Source organism: Hoplias malabaricus, chromosome 17 (genome assembly GCF_029633855.1).
Source record: "Hoplias malabaricus isolate fHopMal1 chromosome 17, fHopMal1.hap1, whole genome shotgun sequence".
Classification (NCBI taxonomy): Eukaryota; Metazoa; Chordata; class Actinopteri; order Characiformes; family Erythrinidae; genus Hoplias; species Hoplias malabaricus.
This window is the reverse complement of record NC_089816.1, coordinates 29,538,331-29,555,023: the sequence shown is the minus strand read 5'-3', so window position 1 is coordinate 29,555,023 and position 16,693 is coordinate 29,538,331. Positions and strand designations below refer to the sequence as shown.

General features: G+C 40.0%; 1 protein-coding gene across 1 annotated transcript in view; it reads left to right on the top strand.

The window, feature by feature from the left end:
- The window catches only part of LOC136674158 (teneurin-1-like), a 362,280-nt gene that overhangs the window by 168,367 nt on the left and 177,220 nt on the right, over positions 1-16,693 (top strand). Inside the window, exon 6 of the mRNA XM_066650044.1 lies at positions 15,581-15,742. Within this exon, the coding sequence (XP_066506141.1) occupies positions 15,581-15,742 (162 nt within the window). The remainder of the gene's footprint in view (positions 1-15,580; positions 15,743-16,693) is intronic.

The following is a 16,693-nucleotide window of genomic DNA, read 5'->3' as shown; positions in this document are numbered from 1 at the left end:
AACTAAGGTTGATCATTGGGCCCAGCCTATGAGTTCATTCATTGTCTGTAACCACTTATTCAGGGTTGACTTTGGACCTGGAGTCTCCCTGGAATCCCTGGGCGCAAGGTGGGAACACACCTCGGAGTGTGTACCAGTCCTTTGCAGTATGACACATGCTCACACATTCACTCACACCTATGGACACTTTTGCTAATCCACTTACCAACGTGCATTTTTGGACATGGGGAGAACACACCAAACTCCTCACAGACAGTCAGAACTCACATATATATACTAAACAAAAAATACAGTACATTTAAAAGGATTTCTTGTAAAAAGTAGTAGGTGTTTTGTGAAATAATGTGAAGAACCAATGTGTTTTCATGCATTCTCCTTGATCATATGGATTTGTTAAATCATGAAGAATTGATAAACCAAACTGGGTACTGGATGATTACACAGACTATCACTACGACATTCATTTTTTAAAATTAATTAATTAATTTGATTTATTTTACTATTTTGTTTTTTTAAAGGAAATATGCTCGTACTGCTCAGTTTTGAAATCTTATATTCTCATGTGCCTAAAACATTTGCACAGCACTGTATATCCAGGAAATATACAACAGAAATAAGCAGAAGTGGGGCAGCAATGAGATATATATATACATTTTCTTATATCCATAGAAAATGCATTCCTCATCAGAAAACAAAGGCATACAGTGTCAGCTTTCATTTCTGGACAATATTTATCATATGCCATATAATTGTTTTGTTGTGTTGTTTTTTTGGTTTCATTTTGCATTAGTATAAATGAGTGACATGTAACTTGATTGTTTGGATGTTCCAGTTTACATTACAGGGAGACACATAAAAGAGTTGTGACTGTGTAGCCTGGGTTGGGGTCATTGGGGGTTGCAAAGTAAAAATAAAATATACACTGGGAAAAAAAAAAAAAAAACAACTAGCCAAAAGAATCATAGCTGAACTAGACAATCCAGAAACAACCCTGTAGAATATATTGGGATTTAAGAAAGTACAGGGCCTGTAAGCAGTTCACAACAATTAGGCCATCCCAGGAAAACCACAGCAACTGATGACAGTAGGACTGTTAAAGCTGTGAAGAAAATCCCAAAATAACATCTAAAGAAATTAGACACAGTCCAAATAGTGTAGGGGTGAAAGTGTCAGTACTAACCACTTCTCGAGAATGAACACAAGATGAAAACTTCCAAGCAGCACCAAAGAACACAAAAGAACATTTCAGAAGTGAAGAACAGAAAGAATTCTGATACAAACTTTTTTAAGGGCACATGGATTAAAGATTATTTTTTTGTTATAACAGTTATTAGGGAACTGCATGGAGTAGGAGAATTACTGCATAGCGCGCCATGTCTGTGATGCAGGGGAAAGTAATTCTTTGGACTGAGTATAAAGTTCTTTAGGTGCTGAATTTCACTTTACTGATGATGTAACATACAATGGTAGCAGCATAATGAATTGTACTTTTTTTTATTGTACATTTATTCATTCACTTGTTCGTTCATTTATTTATACATTTTCTGTAACCTTTCAGTGTTCTTCCTGTGTCCGTATGGGTTTCCTCCAGGTGCTCCAGTGTGTGTGTGTGGACCCTGTGAAGGTCTGATGTCCCCTCTAGGATGTATTCCTGTCTTGCACCCATTCCGGGCAGGCTGCGGACCTTCCGCGACCCTGAACTGGATAAGCGGTTACAGACAATGAAAGAATGAATGTAACCCTTAATGTGTGAGCTGGGTCCAGAGCTTACTCAGAATCAATGGCACAAGGCAGAAACACTCTGGACAGTGCCTTGTCCAATCGGTGGTCTTCAAATTATTTGGAGAGACGTTTATAAAACCTCAATACCAATTTTCAACTAAAATTGAAAAAGGAGACACGACATATTTCCTGTCTGCTTTATAAAGTGTGGAAAATAGTGCACTGAAATTCTGTGCTTTAGATTCATCTTTTGATCTGGAATGCAAGCCTTATGAATTTATAACAAAAATAAACCAGTTTGCCTCATTGACCCAATATTCTCACTTCTCGCTGTAGATGTGAATTATTATGTAACTGTGTAATCATATAATAACAATATCTTGGCTTCTAAGGGTTATGAATGCAAATGTTCCTATAGTAACTCAATTATCTGGGTTTCAAATTTCTCTAATTTGTACTATTCACTCTTTTTTTTTAGATTTGAAGTACCTTAAAGCACTGGCTTATAATTCACTCTCTCACATAATCACTCACTTATGTGCATTCATTCATTCATTCATTCATTCATTCATTCACATAGCCACACCTCCACACACTCATTTGTTAACACACGCACTCATAGTGATCTGGGCTGGGTTTCCCAAAAGCATGCTAGAGCAAAGCGTTTCTTAAATGGTAGAGTGAGCATCACACTGAACACGCTCTCTCTCCATGTTAAGATGAACTTAACACTAACCTGGCTTGTAACTCATTTACTCACATAATCACACAGTCATTCACCAGTCACACAGCAACTGTGTCTGAAAGAGAATGCAGAAACCTTGATGCCTTGTTGCCTGTGTTTTCTCCTTAGTGCCTTAAAAGGCAGCATTTAGACGTGAAGGCACCTGTAACGGAATCGCGTTTGAGACACGCTTCCAAGGCAGCAACATGTCACGACATTGCTAGGATACAGAGAGCTGACTGCCATCAGAAGTGATCAGCAACACATTCATTACTGTTTTTAACTGAAATAAAATGTTAAGAACGAAAATGAATCAAATTTTAATAATAATACAGTATGTATGAAGAGGAGGCAGCAATGAGAACGTCTGCTCACTGGCAGAAATGGCTGTGATTTGCAGCTATTTGCTCTTTAAATGTTCATTCCTAAGTAACTAGGCCTATTATTATTATTATTATTAGTAGTAGTAGTAGTAGTAGTATTAATTAATTAATTCATTGTCTGTAACCTCTTATCCAGTTCAGGGTCAAGGTAGGTCTGGAGCCTACACGGAATCACAGGGCGCAAGGCGGGAATACACCTTGGAGGGGGCGCCAGTCTTTCACAGGGCGACACACACACACATTCACTTAAACACTCTCACCTATGAACACTTTTGAGTCGCCAATCCAACTACCAGTGTGTGTTTTTGGACTGTGGGTGGAAACCGGAGCAGCCGGAGGAAACCCACACGGACACAGGGATAACACACCAAACTCCTCACAGACAGTCATCCGGAGCGGGACTCGAAACCACAACGTCAACAATACTATTATTAGTAATATATATATATATATAATTTAATTTATTTAATTACTGCAATCTTTAAACCCATCATTTATTTTATATATTAATTTTCAGTGTAAATATAAGTATCACAAATTTCAAAACTAACAATGTTCTAATGAACGCTGCTTTTGACCGTGCTCACACAGAATTTTGCGAAGTCTAAGATGCTTCTATGCAGCTTTCAAAAATCTGCCAAACAGAAGAACCTTAGCAGGCAGCATTTTCCTCAGACATTCAATTCAGACTCACCTCCCTCCCTCCCTCAGAATACATCCTCAGTAAGACAGCATTCCAGTTGTTTCAGACACATGCAATGTCACTCACTCATTCGATCTCGTATTCACTCACTCACTCATAAAAAATAACATTGATTTGTGTCAAGTGTTTATTTATTTATTTATTTTCCTCAAGATAATGTGTACTCATTGTCACTTCAGAAAACATCATGCGATTTGACCTGGGGTGCATAATTTGGTTTGCTCATTAAGTCTAAAAATAGCATTGGTCCTCATGATTCAAGAGACGAGCCAAAGGTGTCACGCTGCTGTCATTTTCCTGTTAGTCCATCGCCTACATGACACTGGACCCTCTTGTCTCAAACTAATGGGCCCTCTATGGAGCTGTCTGGCTTACAGTGAGGAAAAGTAGACTCATCAAGCCCCTCCCCCCACTTTTTCCTACCCCCTCCTGTCTCAATGAGACGCAATCCAGCCATCTTAACTTAATTCCTCTCCCAGCGTGCTCAAGTGACTGCTTTACAACATCACCTAAGTGGTCTAGCAAAGGTCAGTGTTGCTGAGGAGTGGGGGGGAAAAAAGGGAAAAGCATAGAATGATGATGTGAGCCTGCAGCGGGAAGCATTTAGCAGTAGACTCGTGGCTTGTGCAGGGGCTAAATTGGGGTTAGCTGAAGCATCAGTGCGCAATAAAAGTGGATAAAGCCACACGGAGGCATTAAAGGTTTGTGTCTCGCAAAGGACAAAGTAAACATTACTGCGCCTGGTAATTATGCAGCCTAATTTATTGGCTGATGGATCGCTGTTTTCGTACACACAGGCAAATCAAATTAAAAGGAGGTGTTGAACCCACTTGCTGATCACGTGCAAGGGAAAGTGGCTCCATTCAGGTGGGAACCAGGCGAATTAGCACCTGTATTCTAGTATTAAGAGCTCACAATCCAGTGCGCCACAGCAGACAGGCATTTCCAGAGTTGGAGTTCCACACATGACTGTCACTCAGGTCATTAATTCTCTTTCAATTAGGTGTGTGTTTGCCATGATGAGCAAAGTATATGCAAAAATGATTTTTTTTTCTGCCAGAGATTAACATGCATTGAAATGCATTGAAATGGCATGGCTCCATGCATGCAGTCAGCTGGAAAAGCACCGAAGATTCACAGGTCATTTTATATCCCCTAATCAAACAGCTCACTGGTTACAGCAGAGCAAGACTTGGATTTACTGACAGAAAGATGCCTATCATTGGTCAGGCTCAAACCTTATATCTCCAGCTTCTGTTATTTTGGGAAGGCTTTACACCAGATGCTGGATCATAGCTTTAAGGATATGATGGCATTCAAACCCAATATTGGGGATGTCTGTTGTTGATGTTGGATAACAAACAAATACCACTCTGATTTATCCAAAACTATTAGATGGTTCTTCTTTTGACTCTGGAGAACCCAGTTCCATTGCTTCACAACCCAGTGCAAGGAGCTTTATAACCCTCACGGCCGACATTTGACACTGAGCGTGGTGACCTTGAGCTCATGTGCCGCTGCTTCAGTGTGTTATTCCATCTTTTCAATGGAAATGATACAAGTTGTGTGTTGACCATAGTCTGTGTTCTTAAAGTCTAACAGTTAACAGTGTTCACTGACAATATAATATATGATGTCAGCAATGGAATGAATTCTATAGATAAACATATCATCTGAGCAAAGGTGTCCAAACTCATAGGGCAGACATTTATGCAGCCAGCACACTGCACCCTTAATCAAACAGGTCATCGGGAACATAAGGCGGAAAGTTATAGGTTGACCTTATTAGTCTCCTGATTTAAAGGAACACTAGGTAAGGTTTGGTATTTATACACCTGGGCTCTGCTTGAGTTGGAGAGTGTAATTCACTTTTACAGTACTGACCTGAAATCAGCGAATTTACAATGGCTGTTTCATAGCATGAAGGAGTGTCTTGGAGAAAAACACCAACTGCTTCTTTAAACCCATTTTTTGAGCTGTTCAAACTTAGAAAATATAGACAGAATGCCATGAGCACACCACCAAACAAAAGAGATTGTCAGGTAGCATTTTGGAAATAGAAGGAAATACAATTTTGTCACACAAATAGTTTTATAAATTATAAAGTAGGCAGTGGGGCATTGAATAATAATACGATTGAGTATTTTCTCAGATGAAACGTCATCTGTCCTCTAAAGGCTGGATTTTCATTGAAAAACATTGGTACCACCGTGAATGGGTTTGAACTGAATGAAACGAATCATAGAACTATTTAAAAGTGTGGTGCCTCTCATCTCTGAAGATCTCTCTTTTGGTACCTCTCTCTCCTTCTCCGTCTTTTTTTTTTCCTCCATCACAGACGTTCAGGATCTGTTTAAAATCAGGCAGGGTCTCAGAGACACCTGAGAGTGACAGGAGGGATGTGGAAAGTAAAACTATAAAAATTTAAAAATTATTATTAATAATGCAGGTGCTAGATAGTGTTATAAATTATACATACATTTACTGATTATTTTTAAAAATACAATTCAATTATTACAAGTCCAGATATTAAACATCCCACTTTTTGAAAATGAAATTAATGATATTAATAATGGGCACCACAGTGGTGCAACAGGTACGGTCACTGTCGGACAGCTCCAGGGTCGTGGGGTTGTGGGTTTGAGACACACTTCTGGTGACTGTCTTTTAGGAGTTTGGTGTGTTCTTCCCGTGTCGGTGTAGGTTTCCTCTGGGTGCTCTGGATTCATTTCTCAGTCTAACCATTGTTAATAACACAGGTTGGTAGGTGGGTTGGCTCTTCAAAAGTGTGCTGCCCTGTGATGGACTGGCACACTTTACCGCGTGTGTTTCTACCTTTCGCCCAGTGATCCCAGGTAGGGTCCAGATTCAATGTGACCCTCAACTGAAGAAGCAGTCACAGACAATGGATGAATGAATTTTAATAAATTAATTAATTTCTGAGCGGTCAGAGTTCAGTAATAGCATACTGGCTTCAGTCAATATCCAATGTATAATAAGGCACAAGTTGAATTAAAATTGCATATATTTATAGAAAATATTCAACTTAATCAACAGCAAACAAAAAAAAAAAACATTTACAGAGATAAAAGCTACTAATGGCTGTAGGGATTATGCAGACAAGGCGAGGTAAGTGCAAGTATATGTGTTTGGGAGTGTGCGTGGGAGGAGAGAGAAACAGTGAGAGAGTTTGTGTGTGTTTGTGTGTGTGAGAAAGAGAGCATGTGAGAATGCGTATGTGTTTTGAGAAACAGAGAGAAAAAGGAAGTGTCTGTTATGTGCGTGTGTCTATGGGGAGGTCCATGTCAAAGAGAAGGAGTGTGTGGAGTTATGTGCTTTGCCACTGGCAAACTAGTCCTACATATATGGAGAAAAGGCTTTTGCTTGAAACATGATGTGAGAAAGAACAAACGCACAACCAGTGGAAGGAGATTTAAAACACCACACAATGAGTCCAGCACACACAGGATGTTGTAGCAATTTGCAGAAATCTGTAGGGCTGCAAGATACAGTCCTATGGACTACTCCTTCGGCAGATTCATTTACCAAGCTAAAATAGCACTCCTCTCAGCCTCAACAATATTATTCAGATTAAAATCTACCAGGTGAATTGGGGTCAGCTTTCAAGAAATACTGAGAAGTTGAACAGTTTTAAAAGTGCAAACTTTATCTGAATCATTTCAAATTTCAAAATCCACAGGAAAAAAAAAAGCCACAGAATGCAGCACCTGAACTTTGCAAAATGTCAGTCGAACTACAAATGGAATTTTGTAATATGGTAATATGGTTAGACTGTTGATGACTACATTAAAAGAAAAACCCTGCTATTCTTGGTAAAATATAGTGGTGGATGATTTGGAGCTGTTTGGCTGCTCGTGCTCCAGGTGCTTTTATGAAAATCAGTGTCAGAATGAATTCCACTAAATGTCTTTTCAAATGTCTGTTTAGATTTTAGGCTAAAATATGTGGACATTTTAGCAAAGTAATATCTTCAAATACACTTCAAATTCCAAGCGAAATTGTTTAAATCAATTGAAGCAATATAGTCACACAATATATATGTATATATATATATATTATTATTTTTGCATTTTAATGTTTCTTTTGGGGCGGCACAGTGGTGCAGCAGGTAGTGTCGCAGTCACACAGCTCCAGGGGCCTGGAGGTTGTGGGTTCGATTCCTGCTCCGGGTGACTGTCTGTGAGGAGTTGGTGTGTTCTCCCCGTGTCCGTGTGGGTTTCCTCCGGGTGCTCCGGTTTCCTCCCACAGTCCAAAAACACTGGTTGGTAGGTGGATTGGTGACTCAAAAGTGTGAGTGAATGTGTGTGTGTGTCTGTGTAGCCCTGTGAAGGACTGGCGCCCCCTCCAGGGTGTATTCCCGCCTTGCGCCCAATGATTCCAGGTAGGCTGTGGACCCACCACGACCCTGAATTGGATAAGCAGTTACAGATAATGAATGAATTAATGTTTCTTTTATTACTAAACATATTGGCAAAACATTGAACTTTACTGTAGATCCCCTTTAATAGGGCATGAAAAATGTATAAATTTTTATAAAACCTGCATGCACATCTAAATGCTTGCATCAATTATTATAATACTCACAACAAGCAGCATTTACGGCAGCTATCATTGGTGGAATGAGTCTTTATTGATATAAATGCGGCTTTATTTGTTATGTTTCATATAAACGTAAAATGATGTAGCTTACATATTGTTTAAGACTGATATATAACTAACTGCATGTATAGTTTGATTAATCGATTGCTTTATTGATTCATTTTAAATCATTTTCATAGGGTGTCAATTCAAGAGCATACTGTGAAAGTTTACTCGCTGAAAATGAGGTGTACGTTTGTATCTCTTTGGCAATATGGAGTGAAGAGAAGGTGCAGACAAAAATAGCAAGCCCTTGGTCCTCAGCTTCTCAGTATGTGCAGCTCATGAATATTCAGCAAACACCTTAACGCAGGACAAAACAAAGGTGTACTGCAGCGCAGAGCAGTCAATACTTGCTTATAAATTGGCTCATATTACCTTGACACATAAAATTTGAATCAGAAAAATGTATGGTCTGCAATCAATACAACTGCATTGGTTTACCTGCTGGGTTTCTGCAGACGTTCTTGCTGTGCTCTTTATTTTTCATGGAGGTTTTTGCAGTTGACAGGCATTCAAGCGCTCTGTTTCTGCTTTTTTTCTGCATGCGGGTTAGTCACAGGTCGACATTAGCCACACGTCCAGTCAAGTGATGCTTTTAGCTAGTGTTAAAGTACAAGCCCACTGGCATAGCTCTGATTACTCTGACCCAACCCAAAGGCAGAGGTGATAACCAGTTCCAAGCTGTGAATAAAACGTGGATACTCAGTTTCCCTTTCTCTCTATATTCTGTGCAGTTTGTGAGCTATATGGTAAAAACATAGCATCACATATATAGCATTTTTGCCTTTCTAATGTTATTATATTGTATATTCTATGTGCATATGTATAAGGTGTGCCCACTGCTGTCACAGACCTTAAGTTTGTATTATCTTCCTAGAAAATTAGGCATAGGCCATCCGAAGTCAGGAGTCCAAGGCAGCACAACTGGCATCATCCTCTAGGTGGGTGGGATGGCACTTGCACTGGGGTCTGTTAACTTTTGTAGCTGATCTAGGCAGCTACAGTTCTCCTCTAGTGCACTGAGCTGTCTAGAGTTGACAAGGTGGCTCACAAGAATCATAATTAAGGGGGGTGATTAAATGACATCTGATGCTTGGAGAGAAAACTGGGATTAAAAAAAAAAGTATCCAATGCTATGACACTGCAGTGGGGTATAAGCTTGCAAGCACTAGATTGCTTTTTATCCAGCATCAGTGTCCTCACTAATGTTCTTGTGGCCGAATGCAATCCAATCCTCACTGAAATATTCCATCCTTTATTTTTTTTCCCTTTTTTCTGAAGCTTTCCTAGAAGAGTAAAGCTGTTTCTCCAGCAAACAGGGAAGTATATCCCTATCAAAAGCCTGAATTAAAACACTGGATAACAAACACCTCTTGTATTTACACTAATCGTCCATTATAGTTCTACATACAGACTGCAGTCCACCTGTTTCTCTGCATACTTTCTTATCCCCATTTCACCCTGCTCTTCAGGGTTCAGGATGCCCCGCAGGACCAACACAAAACAGATGTGATTTGGGTGGTAAATCATTATCAGTGATGCAGTCACAATGATCCACTCTGTCCAACACACCTACCTCATTGGTCGACCTTGTAGATGTAAAGTTGGAGACAGCATCTGTTTCTACGCAGTTTGTGTTAGTCATCCTAGTCCTTCCTCACTGGACAGAGCACATGTTGGTTTTGGTTGGTGGGCTATTCTCGGTCCAGCAGTGACACTGAGGGCTTTAAAAATCTCTAGCAGTCCTGCTGTGTCTGATCCACTCATGCCAGCACAACACACGTTAACACACCACACAACGTCAGTGTCAGTGCAGTGAGTCAGTGATCCAGCACCATGCTCTGTGAGGGTTCAGTGGGGGTTTTGACCATTAGAAACAGCCTGAGATGGTGATAAGAAAGTATGCAGAGAAACAGATGGACTACAGTCTGTAACTGTAGACCTACAAATTGCTCTTGTATGGTCAGTGAAGATGATATACTGGACAGTCAGTGTAGATACAAGGTAGGGGTTCCTGACCCAATGATCATTTAGTCTGTATATTTTATTTATTTATAGAGGTTAGATAAGGTCCAGCAGGACCTTATAAATTAATCACCAAAATCTATGAATACTGTGATTTCTTTATCCAGGGTGTTGCACAAATTTTCCATCTAATTAAACAGAATCAATTATTCTTCCATTACAATGGAGCAAAAAATCTTACAGCTACACCACATGGGAAACTATATTTTTTTTAATGAAATTTGCAGTATGCCTGCATTTTTTAAAGCCCCCATGTCATGTAAACTACCCTCTAATTTACAATAGCATGTCAGCATTGTTTTGCAACATTACATTCACGCCAGCAGATGCAGTCCAGAGCTATGCTACAGGAAATCCAATTAGTTGTGATGTCATGTACATCCAGTATTTGTGCACTTATATTTACTGAATATCAGCTACTTGTAGGTACATCCATTGTGGATGCAGATGTTCAATTGGGCTTACACAACGTATATCTACATAGAGAAGCATGAAATGTGACACTGAATCAGCCATGCATAAGTCTAAAGTCATCATGCCCAAACATTTGCTAGAGGGGCTTAATTTCCCTTAGGGATTGAGTTGTGTAGCAGTGAAATGACATTCTCTGGAGTAAGTTGGAGTGAGTTTTGAGTTCCAGAACTATTAACCCAACATTAGTACCTGACCTTACTGAAATGTTATGGCTTCATTGCTGTTACATCCGCAGGAGAGAAAAGTAGAGAATGTAGAAGCTGATATTACCACAAATAAAGTCAAAGTAGTTATTATTGTATACAAAATAATATACAAAAATACAAAAATTATATACAAAATACGATATATATACAGGGGTTGGACAATGAAATTGAAACACCTGGTTTTAGACCACAATAATTTATTAGCATGGTGTAGGGCCTGCTTTTGCGGCCAATACAGCGTCAGTTCGTCTTGGGAATGACATATACAAGTCCTGCACAGTGGTCCGAGGGATTTTAAGCCATTCTTCTTGCAGGATAGTGGCCAGGTCACTACGTGATGCTGGTGGAGGAAAACGTTTCCTGACTCTCTCCTCCAAAACACCCCAAAGTGGCTCAATAATATTTAGATCTGGTGACTGTGCAGGCCATGGGAGATGTTCAACTTCACTTTCATGTTCATCAAACCAATCTTTCACCAGTCTTGCTGTGTGTATTGGTGCATTGTCGTCCTGATACACGGCACCACCTTCAGGACACAACGTTTGAACCATTGGATGCACATGGTCCTCCAGAATGGTTCCTCCAGATGTGTTTTGTGTCTTAGTGGTACGCTGACATTACCCTGGATACCGTGGCTCTTTATACATCAAAAAGACTTGCTGTCTTGATCACAGATGCGCCAGCAAGACATGCACCAACAATTTGTCCTCTTTTGAACTCTGGTATGTCACCCATAATGTTGTGTGCATTGCAATATTTTGAGGAAAACTGTGCTCTTACCCTCTGCTAATTGAACCTTCACACCCTGCTCTTACTGCTGCAATGTGCAGTTAATGAAGATTGGCCACCAGGCTGCTCCAATTTAGCCATGAAACCTCCCACACTAAAATGACAGGTGTTTCAGTTTCATCGTCCAACCCCTGTATATGTATATATATATATATATATATATCATGATATGAATACCCTGCCATCATATCACTTACCTCTCATGCTGTACAAGCAGGTTGAGGCTGGGAATGTTCCAAGCCAATGCCCACACCTGCCTCAAACCCCGGAACTCATTAGACATTTCCCATTGTCACAAAGCCAGATTGTGAGCGGTGAGCTTGGAAGCGGATGTAAATTGGTTTGAACTAGTTTAGAGATTAATTAGGTATTCATCATCAGCAGGGACTGAGAGATAGCTTCTTTCTGAGCAGGCATTGTGCTGTGGCAATGACAAGGGTGCGTCTGGACGACAGGGGGGAATATGCGACGAAGCTTTGATGTCGTTCAGAACATGATCTCCACTAGAAAAAGCAAAGCAAATGGATGACAGACTGTAAACCAGCTTCTCTCCAGGCTGGAAGGGGGCTTTTATTAGTTCCCCACCACCACTCCTAAATACCCTTCTGTCTCTCTCTCTCTCTCCATCCATCCAAATGGCCCAAATACTAATCCAGAAAGTATATGTTTATATTTCTGGAAGTCACTACAAAGAGGAGCTGGGCAGTGGCTGTTATAAGATGTTATCAATATTACATTGAAGACAACAACGGTTCCATCTTTTCTTACTAAAAGTGAACGTGTTTAGCATGTGTTTTGCTACAGAGCCTCTGCAACAACATGGACCCTATATTTATATTTATTTTTTTGTTTGTTTTCTCCACTTGTAAGCTTCTGTACAATTATGTAAGCACTACATACATTTTAGAGCACCAGATTCTATATGTGGTGAGCACCAGATATTATCTAGATATGTCTTAAACTCATCAGATATATTCTGTGTTATCTAGTGATCACAAATCTTAATCACAAATAATATCCATGTAGTGATATAGATATTTCCTAGTTATCATGTACAACATCATAGTTTTATAACGGATACACTCCTTGCCTATGTTGTAGCTCTTCATTAAGATAATTCTAGTGTAGCATATGAAATGATAATGATGATGCATAAGAATTCATATCAGTACCTCAACAGTTCCTGTCATTAAACAGTGCTTTCACACAACGGTGCTGTAAACACACCAAAAGTGTCAGTTTTCTCGAACTGACAAAAAGCGTATATCATGTCAGGGTAGTACAAGCTGTTTAACTAAAGCTGACTTTTGGTAATGCATTAAGTCTAAGCTGTAATTACATTGTGATGTCATGCATCTTAAATAACTAAATATATTTGTAGCTTGCTGTTAGATTTTATTAATTTATTTTAATTAGAATGTTTTTGTTTGTTTTCTATTTATAAATATTAACTGGCATCTTGTGATATGCAGACTTGCAGTGACAATGGATACACATAAATCTATATGAAAATTTTAACCAGAATATGAAATCTAATCCCTTTAAAACTCAACTTATAGTGTGTGTTCTTAGTGGTAAGAAGTAATGCTCCAGACCAGACAGAGAAAATATCGTCAAATGTCCTTACTTACAGAGTGATTATTAGTTTGCGCTACACAGTTTACCATCAATTATATTCTTGTCACTGAACCATTCTACAGTTTTAAAATGCTCCCCCAGTGTCCTGCCTGCAAAATGAAATGAAGATTTTAATGGGTTCTGCCTTTCACTCAAACCCTATGCTAGTTCCTGCCTATAGGTCACTTAATTTTATGTAGTGTTCACTTGATTCTATATCCCCCTCCCCTCATAATAGCTTCAATGAATAGTTGGCCATCTCTGGGCTTTGGTGTAAGTTACTGCCACTACAACTGTCTCTGTCCAGGCGTAAACCACAAAAATCTATCAGCTAATGATAAGTTTTGCTAATTGTTGTTTGCCTTGGACGCGTTTCGTTTTTAATTAGAAGGTGACTACCGGAACTCCTTGCTCTATAATTTCCCAGATTGATGATTAATCACAATTACTTCTTTTCTGTTTAATGTGGACAGCAACAGTTTAAAAGTTTCTGAGACAGCAGGTGGGTCTGTGCTCATTACGGTGTCGTTTCTTTTGATTGTTTCTCACGGTAAACATTAATACAGAAGGGACTCACTGGTTTCCCTTGTTGTTTAGAAGTAGAAGGGGGAAATATGAAAACCTCCATATGGAATTTGGACATCACAGACTCTTTGAAAGGATCATTAGTCATGCATAAAAGAATATGTTACCAATTTAATGTGTGCCCCAGGTCAGCCTCAGAAGATCTGCCTTAATTGCTCACCTCTGTCACACTGCGCCTTAATAAGCATACAAACTGAGAGGTATTTAAAATGGAAATTTCACGCAAAATTTATTTATTATATTTTTTTTTAGTGAGGCATTCCTCATGCTCTGAATGCTGATGAAGGGTGATGAATTGGAACTGGAAATGTTATACAAGAGCTTGGCATTTTGATATTGTCTTAGCTATTGTCTTAAGCAGGGGTTAAATGAACTGACCTTTAGCCCAATTTCTGTCCATTGCTCTTGTTTTAGCCTCCTGTTTAGGTTTCAGAGCTATCAGACTATGAAAAACATGATTTTCAAACTAATTATATGTGTAATTTAGATGTGTACACTGTTCAACAGCTGATGAAAAGCGTGGGATTAAATAAGAGGCTCTGGACCAGCTACACATGAGCCTAAATTCACTATGCTCACTGCCAGGTGTTGCCCAAAAGAGTTTAAAGCCTCTATAAAGAGCAATGAAGCTAGATTCTCTGGTGTGTTGGAGCCTTATCCTCTACCTTCGGGAAGAGTTCGAGTAGCATCTGTGATCCAGAACTAATCACCCAGCATCAGCACTTGATCTCACTAATGTTCTCATGACTGAATGTCATCAAACCTCTACAGCATTTTTCCCACATCTAGTGTAAAGCCTTCCTGGATGAATGGAAGCTGATACATAATCAAAAGAAGACAATATCCATGTGAATACTATTTTATATATATATATATATATGACTCATATATGACTCATATATGACTCAAAATTGTCCGTAGGTGTGAGTGTGTAAGTGAATGTGAGTGTGTGTGTTGCCCTGTGAAGGACTGGCGCCCCCTCCAGGGTGTATTCCCGCCTTGCGCCCAATGATTCCAGGTAGGCTCTGGACCCACCGCGACCCTGAACTGGATAAGCAGTTACAGATAATGAATGAATGAATATATATATGATGGATTGAGAATAGTAGACCAAACAAAAATATCTATATAGCCAATTGAGTCTTGTGGGAAGCATCCTGTGTCCACTGATTAGGGACCAGAGAAAGACCAACACAAGGTAGACCAGTAACGTAGGTGTGTCTAACAGATTTGACAGTGAGTGGACACAGTGTTTAAAAACTTGAGCACCACTGCTGTGCCTGATCCACTTGTATCAGCGCAACACACTCTAACACACCACCTTCGCATCAGTCTCATTGAAGTGCTGAGAATGATCCACCACCCAAATCATACATACTCTGTGGGGGTCCTAACCATTGAAGAGCAGGGTGAAATGGGGATAAGAAAGTATGCAAAGTTTTCCTGCATGGTCAATGGAGCTGATAAATTAGACAATTCCTAGTCTAGTGATTGTTCAGTGTACATCTTTTAGTATGTTCAGTAAATTTTAATTATCTATCTCACTACCTGTCGTCCTTCTGTCTACCCACCCATTCATCAAAAACAGTCATCTACAGTTTCTTACCAAGTCTGTTTATAGTCTGTTGGGACCTTTCCAAGTTGTGTTTATCCAAAAGGCCTTATCTGTCATCTCTGTTTTTCCCCACAGCCGTTCACTTGTTTGGCCTGACATGGCACCTGAAGCCAGCAGAGGCTCAGCTGTATGAGAATGGCGTCAGCAAGCAGGATGCAGAGGCCAAGACCAGCGCCAGCGTGGTCACTCCTCTGGACACATACAGCATGGACAAGATCCACCGAGGTCCCAAAGGAGGTCAGCCTTGGTCTAATTACCTCTCTTGGCCAGGCTTGTTTTCAAGGGCGCGTCAGGGCTTTCATTCATTTCATTTGATACACATGTAATGAGGAGCAAACAGGAGCAAGATGGCCGCCCTTTCCCCTACGGCTCGGTCGTCAATATTCTCGGACGGTATCGGCGCCCTGGCGGTGTCGTGTTGCTTGTCAAATGCAATCTGGGCTATGGGGATCAAATCAGTGTTTTCATCAAAGTCGGCGCCGTGGAACCAGTGCCGCCAGCCGCCAGATGTGCGTTGAGATTCATTTCAGAGAGCTTTAACTAGTTCAATACTGCTGCTATTGGATTAAAGACCTGGCTTGCTCTGAGGAACCAGGGCCATGATGAATATTGTATTAAAGGCGAGTGCCTTTTAAATCAGGATTGCACATCGGAAATGATTACAGATTCATTAGAAACGTTAATGTAGTTGCTTAATCTTGTTACTGTTTGCTTTGCGTGCTCTGAATACCTGGCTCTTGCTGAGAGGGAACCCTTACCTTTTTACTGGCATAGCCACGTTAAGAATTCATGACGGCAGTTTTGATGGTGAAGCCCTCAACTCAGGGGGAAAGAAACCCATGTAATGCTGATAAGAAGCTTATTGGATGCGTATTACGAGCATGCTACATGAATTTGATATGTCTAAAGAATATATCCTCTGCCTTTAAGAATGTGTGCCACTGCAGACAAAGTTGGCGTAAGACCCAAAGACTTGGGTAAGCTCACCATGCTACACCCATAACAGCCCTTGGGATGACTGCAAACACTGTATTTGCTTACATCTGTAACTTGATTACAGCTCTTAATAAAGTGGTCTGACAAATGCTGAAAATGTAAAGGCAGACCAACCTAGCATTACGGATAGGGACAGGTCCTTAAAAGGTACACGACACACAAGGACGCTAACGGGGCTAACAATGAATGAAA